Genomic DNA, 11011 nt, shown 5'->3' on the forward strand with positions numbered 1-11011 from the left:
GTGACTAATTTCAGTTATTATCACACAGAAGGTGACAATATCATGCTTTTTTTTGTCATAAATGGAACTGGCTGGAATAAGAATCGGTGATTGAGTAGCCTTACTTGTATTTCAATGGTTGATTTTCTTTTTTGCCACTAGGTGTCACCTAAATGTCAAGAAATCAATAAACCAAGTAATATTAATTTGATCCCTATAATCTATTAACTTATGTTAATTAACTTTGCAGTCTATTGTGGCAAATAGGACACAAAAAAATGCAGGCAATTCTAACAGTAGAGTGAGATCTATACAAAAAACAATGGCATAATCTAGTCTCAATCTCGATTAGGATGGCCTTTTTCTTTCAGGAAAGTTTTTGGTGGTACGTCCCCCTTTTTTTAAGACGTACTGGCTCTTGGTTAAACTAACTGGGGTAGGAAAGACCACACGCACACGTTGATAAGAGGTAATCCTCGGTAAACCTCATCAATGCGAGTTCTTAGTTTCATGCAAGGGCTTCTTTGGATCGTGATTCTTCCCGCTGCGAGGGTGATAAACTTTTGCTCGCATTATATCATTATGCAGAAAAAACTAGAAAGAAAGAGAGAAACAATTATGTTAGAGGTCTTTGTTGCATTCTAGTGGAAAATCCACAATTAAGGCCAATAATCCCACAATTGGAGCCTCAAATTCCCACGCAAGAGGTTATGAACTCCCAAACTAGATTAGACCCTTATATTTGCTAAGACCTGCTTTGTGAAGGTTGACCACGGGTCACCGTGTGTAAACTCCGCCGACCTCGATCTGGAGGGGTGCTGCTTGTGAATGTGGGATAGCCTATGCCTTTTTACACGACACGTATATCTGCATCTGCCACCCAATGCCATCTATCAATGTTCTGAGATTGTCATTTGAACTGATTATTTTCTGACAGAATTTCATTGATAAATTTGTTTGAACGACACTCCATAGGCTACTCTTATAGTACAAAACAAAACAGTCGTATTGCGTAGCCTTTAGAACATTTTTGTTCCAGGCCAGCCATTAACTCAAAATCATGTTTAATAGGTTAATTACTTATAAACATCTTTATAAGTTTAGTCTCGCAGAACCAAATCGATTTTTAAAAATCGATAAAATACATACTCTTTCCGAACATATCACTAGCAGCAAGAGGTTAGAAACGAATCATATTCGCAAAAAAAAAAATAAAAAAAAAATTGACGGCCGTTAAGCGGCATGGAAGACTGGAATGTTACAATAATGAACATGAGATCAAGAAACAATGTTTAATAGTGGGAAAGGCTTCTTGTAAAGTCTTCAGTTGCTGTACTTAATGGTCTAGGACAATATTTTATAGGCTATGGCTTGTAGGCTAACGTATTTTACACGTGACTTTTGTAAGATTCAAACTGATCAACGCTAGCTGTCAAATGCTTCATCTAGTCTAGCGTCCCTAAAACAGGTGATCATAGCATAATATTTCGTAGACTATTAATTTGCGTGTTTAAGTTATGGCAAGTGAATTTCATGTTTGTTTGTTTTTTATCATTCAGACAAACATGTTGTGCAGGCCTACTCAATAGAATTAATGAACTATGTTGATAAATATAAATTTAGCAACAAGTAGGCTAGGCTATAGGCTACAATTTCTGAATGAATTTGCTTTTGGCCCACTACAATTATATTTAATGCGCTTTAAGTGTGAATACAATTCTTGAATTCAAAATGCAAATCATTAGAAAAACAAAAACCTGAGTAGGCTAATATTTTGTCAAAAAATGCTTGCTTGTGGAAAGATTAATATAAATGCCAGAATAATTCCTTTCGATAGATCTGTGCTTAAGTTATACATGGAGTGAAAGGAACAGCTCTGAGGTAATTCTTGAATTGGAATTGATCTTGCACACTGAATATGATTGTGAAGCCTGCAGTTTGACGATATAACATAATTCAGCTGACATTTCTATTGCAATGCTCTACGAAAAGCTGTTCATGGGCGTCAGTTACATTTCATAACATCTTTTCAAAAGCAATCCACATAATTATTGCGTATCCGGCACATTTTTGAAGGATGGATCGAATAAATTGTCGAATAAAGCTCAATGCGCTTTTGTCCTTTGATTAGGACTACGTCACCGGCAACTTTTTAACATTTTTCTTTATAGGCTACTTACAGAAGAAAAATCACTAGGTTTTGGAGACTTAAACGATGTGCTGATATTGATCAAGTGTTAGTGTTTTTGATACAAATGAACGATATAGGCCTATTGCACTGGGAACAAATTATTATTTTGAACCCTTAAATATTAGCCTCCTTTCGACAGAGTTCAAGATCAATTGAACTGCCTGCGTAAAATATGAAGAGTAAATGGAGAGATCTGAAAAGTTAACCAGCTGACAATCATTTAGGCATACTATTAATAATAATAATATATTATATAATATTTTGCTTGTTGTATTGACATGTTGTATGCGATTTATTTACGTTTTTAGGACCGCAAAGTGTTGCAAATGTTTAGTAGCCTATAGGCTATAGCCTATACAAATTCTGGGTTGATTTCAAGTGAATTTAATTTCGGGATTTGAATGTTTTCGTCATACAGTCAAAGCTTGTCATGAGCTTGTCATTCTTTGTCCACGGGAGACCGGTAGAACTAAGCTTTAGAAACATCACTAACTGCAGGTGGTAACATGGACGATGAAGGAAAACTTTCGATGTCGTTGAACGTCATCGATAGGTGTTGTAAACATGCGCTAACGATAAATGTCCTGGACAGTCATTTTCCTGGAAAAAACTAAGTTAGCAATGTAGACAAGCGAGACAGTAAAACTGTGCTTCCCATTGCTGCGACCGACTGTGAAGCATACGTCCAAGAAATGTTGGAAAGTGCATTTAGTTAAAGTACCAGTTGGTGTCGCACTATCCTTACACTTACACAGTGCCAGATCGAAGAGCAGGAGATCCTCATATCCAGCACATTCCTTTTTTTTTCTTTATTTGCAAAGCTGAAATTATAATGTAAAATATCCAAATCGATTTTAAAAGCCTCTATATGCCTTATTTAGAAAATTCACTAAAGACAGAGGTGTAACAAATTTGTGTCACAATTTATTTTGCCGTTTTTCTCCAAACGAAGTGCTTTATTTACATCAGCAAACGATAAATTCATAATAAAAATCGAAATGTAGTGTCTTATTTATGTGTGGCCGAGGATATAGAAGTTAAAGAAAAAATGCCGGGTATAGGCTAGGCCTATCAGCTGTTTGGAGTCAAAAAGTGCGATAGCAAATAGCCTAGAACATTTACTGCACGGAAGAGCAGGCTATAGAAAAAACTAAGTGACCTTAACTCATACTAAAAAATAGCCTCGAACGATTTAAATATTGAATTGATAGCTAATTTTTGATATCTGTCTGCTATACGCATGAAGATTCGGGATTCTTTTTAGAATCAAGAACTTGAATATTTGAGCAAGGATTAGAAAAACAAAGTTTCTTTATGAATCCGGCACGCCGACAACAGTATTTGCTAATAAATAAGACGCAAGCAAAATAGACCGACATAATAGCCTAATTAATAGGCTATAGCCTAGGCATTCATATATTCAGATTTAGCCTAATAATAATAATGATAATAATATTAATAATAATAATTAAATATAATTCAAACTAAACTACTCCATAAACTCACTGTGCGTTAACACAAGCCTAAAAGCTAAAGGGAAAGGATAATAGTTCTAAGAAGAATTCCTTATGCATGTTTTATGCAGCATATGAATCGTGTACCACTTCCCATTGTCATGCTGCGTCCGTACGTTAAACCAATAGCTGATCAATTGTTAATTTATTTTAACAAATGCGGGGTGTTGAGAACAATAGGCAAAATTATTGAAGTTAACAATGACCGTGGGAAAATGTAGATGTATTTAGTAAACATTTAGTCTAATATTTCATTCCCACATTGCACTATGGGCTCACTGCCGTGCCATAAAACACACTTGTAAAAATTAGCCTACATAAAACGCGAGTTTTTAACATGGACAAATTAAGAAGAATAGTTTTTTATTTATGTATTTATTTTACTGTTATAGCCTATATAACGGTAGAAATTGAAGTGTAGAATTTGTGCTAAAATGTCTGCAGTTTCCGTATTTTTATAGCTACTAATATGGCCTAAATTTGCACCCAATAATATGTTAAGCTATTGTAGTGCTGTATGAGATTTATGTAAAGTAAAAAGAATAAAACATTATTAAGATATCACCGAACTACCTCACACCCTGCAAAACAGACTCTAAACCCAAGAGATATCGCGTTGTCAACTGTGCATACCTGAACTTTCGAGATGCAGAATGCACATTAGTAACCCATAATGGGATTGAACTCAGCTAATTTAATGAGTAGTTAGAGGGTAATGGACTCTTGTAGTCATACGACAAACAAACAGGGCTGAAAATATTGTCTGTGTCTAATAAGCCTCATCCTTGTCTCCTGGCCAATAGAGAAAGAGAGTCTCTCATCCCTAAACTAATCACAAACCCATCGGAGAAAATGAAAACGCGGAGACAATACAGAGGTGGGCGTTTGACAGACCCACCGAACTGACAGAAAAGTGGAACCTTCAAAAGTTTGATATAGGTTATATACGCAGAGATTGTCATTTGAACTGATTCTTTTCTGACAGAAATGCATTGATAACAGTCGTTTGTTTAAACGATGCTTCGCATTGATACTTGTGTAGTCAAGTACAAATCAGCATGTGTAGTTATGCATCTAAACGTGCACTGATTAAGAACTGAGGCACAGCGTGTGTAAAAGCTTCGTTATGCCCTGTGTGCAACACAAATACATGCTGAAGTACCTTGAGTCTCTCAATGGGATCAGCTGCGTATGTAAATTGCTCCACAGCTCTGTTTCTGGGCGAATCCGTTCCGTTTTGCTTGAATCCGCCTCTCCGTGCTCGTTCAGTATTGACGCACTTAAAGACTCTTCCCTCAACCTTAAGGCGAGCGGCAGCGACCAATCACCAAGCCATTACAGGCTTCAGAGGAAACTGTTTATGTGACTCCAGAGCTAATTAGGCTCATGAACTAACAAATCGCTAGCACAACTGGTGAGGAACCGATCACATTCATGGATTGTCTGGAGAAGTCGGCCACTTCTCTCACGATGTGTTGAGCTGTGTGCTTTTGAAAGATTTTTTTTACCCTTTCTTTAGCTGCCACTAACTTGTCTCTTGCTGACAAAACTTTGGTCTTGGGTGTGGAGTATTTTTTAGTGCTAACGCGTGTACCGTTTTCACTTAAACTGGGGAATCCTGCCTGGTGAACCATGTTTCAACCTACACCGAAGAGGTGTTTTACCATAGAGTCTTTGGTAGCGAAGGATAATCCTTTGCCAGCGTCGAGATCCGAGGAGCCCATACGACCAGCGGCGCTCAGCTATGCAAACTCAAGCCAGATGAATCCATTTTTAAACGGCTTTCATTCCAGCGGCAGGGGCGTCTACTCAAACCCGGACTTGGTGTTCGCAGAGGCTGTTTCACATCCTCAAAACTCCGCCGTCCCAGTCCATTCAGTACCTCCTCCTCATGCTTTGGCTGCTCACCCACTGTCGTCCTCGCACAGTCCGCACCCTCTTTTCGCAAGCCAGCAAAGGGACCCTTCAACTTTTTACCCGTGGTTGATACATAGATATAGATACTTGGGTCACAGATTTCAAGGTAAGTTGCTACAAAATATTTTATTCGCCAATTATTTTGACCAGTCATCCAGAGAGAAAAAAAAGGCCACACGGCCCAAGGACACGGCGGTTTTTCATTGATATTTAGCCAAATATCAGTTTTGTGCTATATATTAGAAATCCTAAAATTAATGTTATCGACAAAAATATATAACCATTTTATTGTATCAAAATATTGGCTAATGTTGTGGAGTGAAGTAGCCTATGGCATTATACAACGGTCCTCAGTAAATTTTTGGAAGAAAGGAACCCGGCTTTATTACTATAGCTGGTTCAAAACTCACAAGTAAAGTATTTATAACTTTCGTATTTGATATGTTAGTAATTAAAAAGTAATTAAGTAATTATTTTAACAGGTTTAAATAGCCTATTTATTTTATCGTAGCCTAAATTGTTTCAATTCTTTAAAATTAATTATGATAAAACACATCGAATGCAGTTGAATATATGTGAAACATTTATATATTACAAAAACGCATTCATATCACTATGAAAAAAGGAGCTACAAATTAATTTATGAATAGAACAGAAGCCTATATTTTCGTTTTTTCTTCTTCTAGTAAATTATAATTTCGCCTTTATCTAAAAGTGCGTTTGTCTGGCTCCTAAATGTTGTAAAACTGTTCCCTTAAAAATGAACGTTAATATTATTAAACGTTAATAAGTGTGATATTATCGTATTAATAGGCTACATATCAAACTAAAATTACACATATATGTTATAGCAAAGTATAACTCTTTTATTTTACTTTTGTAATATTAAAATATTGGGGAACATTTGTCACCCCAGCTGTTGACCGAAACACTCGTATGGAAACCTTTATTTACCACTGTTCAAGATACTCAAGGCCATTGAATTAGTTCGAGAATGTTTAAGTTCTGAAATAAAAACAGTCGTAGCCTATATTTCCGTTTGTTTAATTTAAAAGTGTTGGAAAATAATATTGTGAGCATTATATTTTGAATGATTAACGGTAAATTAACATTATTTTGTCACTATTTAATTAGCCACTGAAAACATTAGCACTATCACTATGTGCCGATAACATCAGAAAAAAACTCTTGCTTATTTTTATTTGAGATGACCGGAAAATGTTTATATTATTGCAGGCTATATTTTTAGTAAGATGTTGCATTCTATAAAATGTTTTAAAACTTCAGGCCCTATAGTAGGCAATTAATTCATGAGAACAATGATTGTAGTCTAACAATTATATCGAAAATTAATGCTTATATAATGGGAGACTATATGGGTTTTGATTATCATCATTTTCATTACAGGAAACGAAACGAGTCCGGAAAGCTTCCTATTGCACAATGCACTGGCAAGAAAGCCCAAAAGGATTCGTACAGCTTTTTCACCATCACAGCTACTACGGCTTGAACATGCTTTCGAAAAAAATCATTACGTCGTCGGTGCGGAACGAAAACAGCTCGCTCACAGCCTTAGCCTCACAGAAACTCAGGTAAGAAGATGTTTACCTGTCTTCATTAGCGCGGTTGTGCGCATGGTGCTGTGGATATAATAGCCTACGGCCTAAATTACAACTGAAATCAATAGGCTCGTCCTTGAAACGGCTACATATTATGGTTATAGGCCACTTTAAATGTAGGCCTAATACATATATATATGCAGTGTTTGCGTCACAAAAATGCAATTCTGAATGATATAATTAATAATTAAAGCTTTTAAATTGTTATTTTTTTCATGCAGGCCTAAATATATATATATTTTTTTTAACGTTTAGCCTATTCGTTCTCTTTGCCAGCATATTTGCATGTAGTCGCAATGAGTAGGCTATTGTCATAAGTAAGTGGCCATACTATATATTACTATATATATATTAACCTATTTGTACAGATTTAGCGACATTTTGAAAATGTTGTTGTTTTGTTTAGCGTTTTGTTGGCAACCACATGCGGAAAGAGCTAAGCATTGTTCTTAAAGCTGAATGATCTGGAGTGAGTTAAATCCACCATTTCGAATTCACCCCTGTTTTTGATGAGGTTGAACGATTCCGATTGAGGCAGAGGGCTCTTGTGGGAAATGTTTGGCAATTAACCAGTTAACCGTTTTAAATGGACACTTAAAAGAATGAGGCGGATTCTATGAATTTCCCTAAGCATATTTAAGATCGTATTTGCGCGTATCGTTCAGTGGCCCGGTCGGAATCTATTGTCCCAGTGACAGCACCGGCCCTTTTCTAAACGGCGCCTTTTCTGAAGAGCAAGAGAGAGAAATGGACTACGTACGGGCCACTTCAATGCTTCAATTAGCTCACTGAATGCACATTAAATGTGCCTCACTTGCCAAGTTGTCAGCTGTGAGCTTTACGGATGATATGAATGATAAAGGTGATGAATTAAGGGAAAGACTGAACTTTACCAATGTATGCTAATAGAAAAGGTTTACGGGGATGTATAAAATGAGGGGGTGAATTGTAAATAGGCCAGCTAACATATCCGTGATAAAAAGCGACAGTGTCGGTGAAGTTTCACTGGTATCACACTATTCTGTACACTCACATGCTGCTTCTATTGTATACGGAGTCAATTTCCTCTCATCAGTTAAGTTTGAGTTTGAAGTAGCAGCAGGGAATGATAGAGATGATACAACCTGTCGTTAGTAAACAGGTCAGGTGCACTTTAAAAGGAAAGCCATGCCTAAGTCTCATACTCACATATCAGTAATATTGTATTTAATAGGCTACCTCATTTAAATTCTTTATGTTGCTTTAATTTATTCAGACCGAAGACACTAAATGAAAGTCGACCAATGCTCTCGCGACTAGATTGACTGTGAGATACCTGGCAGTTCTTTGTCCGTCTAGCCCTAGTTATTCTTAAGGCACGTTAGTGATACTTTCTGTCAGGCCAACTCTCTTTGTTTAATTGTTTTTATTCACAGACCAGCGAAAAGCTGTTGTATTTTACGCTGATTATTTTCCTTTTTTCTCTCGCCCCAGGTAAAAGTTTGGTTTCAGAATCGAAGGACGAAGTTCAAGCGTCAGAAACTGGAGGAAGAAGGGTCGGATTCACAACAAAAAAAGAAAGGAACTCATCACATAAACCGATGGAGAATGGCCACAAAACAAGGAAGCCCTGAGGAAATTGACGTCACCTCAGACGATTAAAAGACTTGAACTGTTCGAACGCGGGACAGCGGCGTGGCTTGAAGGATGTCACGGATAAGGATGCTGTGTACTGACTGAGGGAGAGGGTAAAGCCAATATCACATTTTGATTCTTCGAGATCGGCAGCTTGAGGGTGAGAGATCCTGTTGGTGGCACTGCTGTCACTACAAGGGAACTGTCAATAAATTGCACGTTGCCAAGGCAAGGTGATTGACAGGTATTACATGCAGCGCCCCCCCCACCCCCCACCACACTACCCGCACCACCTCATCACCACTATTACAAAATAGCTCAAATGCGCATAGGACATTTGCACTTCTGAGAGGTTTTTTCCCTCTCGTTTTATTTTTTCAAGACGTGAACCTTCCCACATCAAGATACCAAAATATACAGCTGTTTTTGTAAAACTTGAATTGCATGGTAGAGCAATGAATTTTTGGTAGGTTAATTAATTTGACCTTTTTCGAAGTAAATTTGTTTTGATTCGATTTTTTTAATCTGAGAAATGTTGTGTGCTTCTTCCTCTTTTTTTATTTTACAACAGTGTGCAGTCTTTGAATTTATGATTCTCGTGTTAAAGTGATTGTGAAAACAATATGAAGTAGCAGTGCTGCGTTATAGTGTTTTTAAGGAGTAAAACAAATTTAAAACCAGATTATATTAAAAAAAAAAGTTTACCACATACAATAGTAATTATAATGAAAATTCTCCATGACATTCCTTAAAAATGTAAGCTTTACCATGACTCCGTAATCTTGGTGCGAATATATGATCGGGACTCGCCCCTCCTCTAAAGAGTTGCCTCGAAGGATTAATGCAAGAATTGACGGCCGCCTAGGCAGCAAAACTTCAAGCACTGAGCGTATTCCATGTATAGAGATACTAAAAGCTAATGTTTATGTTAAATCGTCTTTTACAAGAATGTAAATAATTTTGTGTTTGTGTTAAGTTTGCTACAATTTTAACACAAAGTATACTTCCAAGAAGTATGTAATTGTCAATATTTTGTCAATAAAGTTTTATCAATATGTTGCTCAGAATTAAATTAAAGCCTTTTTGTTTTTACAAAAAGATGCCAAAATGAAACGTTTGCCCTGTATAGTAAATGGTTTAGGATGCATTGTATTATATCTGTTTTGGACAAATATTATAGGACAGTATTGAATGGGTTGCACTGACAGTTAATTCTCTTATTTTGATTCGGTCCCTTGGTGTCATTGTCATTTAGGACAAACAAGCGAGGTATAGTTATCACTTTTCAATGGAGTTATCAATGGAATATTCCGCCAGCTGCGTAATTAATCTGAGTATATAAAGTAGGCTATGTAACGGGGAAAAGGACTGGTTAAAATGTAACACAAATAGAATGCTAACAACGGTCTTGAGCTCGGTTTTTCCAGAGCAAAGTGCTTGTTTTTTTCTTGCCTCATTTGCCGCTCAGTCTGATAGACTGGCATTAACCAGTTTTATTTCCATTGGTAGACGAGCAGCGTCTGGTCTGTTCAAGCTACAAAGAGTCCTGAGAGCTTTTGTGAAAGTGCAAATCAGTTTAGGCAATTATCATACGAGTAATATGTGGGGGAAAGGGGATGCATTGCCCAGTGGTCCACTTTAATCTGTTAATCCGGGGATCCAAGGGGGCCTGGTTGGACATAATTTAGTACAATCTGACTACCTCTCACAGTGCGATAAGAGAAGGTTTGCAATGTGCCGCAAAATAGGAGCTTTGTTTAAAATCTTGTCGGCAGCAACGGATGGAATGTATCTAGCCTTCGTTTTTAGTTCCTGTTTTTTTCATATATGAATAATAGGCTATAGAAAGCTAATATTAGCTTTTTATAAGTAAAATAGCATAAAAATACTATTAGCCTATTTACGTGACCAAATTTTCCGAAATGCAAAGAAAGACAATAACTGAGCGTTTTCGTGTTGTCCCCAAAACTTTTAATTGTAGTTTGATAAAGGTTACAATTTTCAGAGGTCTATACACATTCTATATAAGGGGATTTTTGAACAGTCTGTGGACTATAACGGTAATAAAAAAAAATCTGCGGAGAATACTATTAGCTTTGAAAAACCCCTAAAAGCTTTATTACAAACCCAGCTTTGAAATAGAGGGATTAGAAGGCTGAAAGGGTCCCACAATAGTT

General features: G+C 36.8%; 1 protein-coding gene across 1 annotated transcript; it reads left to right on the forward strand.

Moving 5' to 3' along the window:
- The first annotated feature begins 4839 nt into the window (after positions 1-4839).
- Positions 4840-9938, forward strand: emx2 (empty spiracles homeobox 2). Its single transcript, XM_084092961.1, has 3 exons — positions 4840-5707; positions 7009-7193; positions 8694-9938. Exons 1-3 carry the CDS (start codon positions 5317-5319, stop codon positions 8859-8861), a joined length of 744 nt encoding a protein of 247 aa, XP_083949087.1. The 5' UTR covers positions 4840-5316; the 3' UTR covers positions 8862-9938.
- The last annotated feature ends 1073 nt before the right edge of the window (positions 9939-11011 follow it).

The sequence above is a fragment of the Abramis brama genome (assembly GCF_963993115.1).
Source record: "Abramis brama genome assembly, chromosome: 19".
Taxonomy (NCBI): Eukaryota; Metazoa; Chordata; class Actinopteri; order Cypriniformes; family Leuciscidae; genus Abramis; species Abramis brama.

What these genes read in the sequence shown, in the direction of transcription:
- emx2 (XM_084092961.1), top strand. Translation starts at nt 5,317, where the DNA reads ATGTTTCAACCTACACCGAAGAGGTGTTTTACCATAGAGTCTTTGGTA. An exon ending in CTTGGGTCACAGATTTCAAG is followed by an intron (nt 5,708 to 7,008) that starts GTAAGTTGCTAC and finishes TTTTCATTACAG; the next exon opens with GAAACGAAACGAGTCCGGAA. An exon ending in TTAGCCTCACAGAAACTCAG is followed by an intron (nt 7,194 to 8,693) that starts GTAAGAAGATGT and finishes CTCTCGCCCCAG; the next exon opens with GTAAAAGTTTGGTTTCAGAA.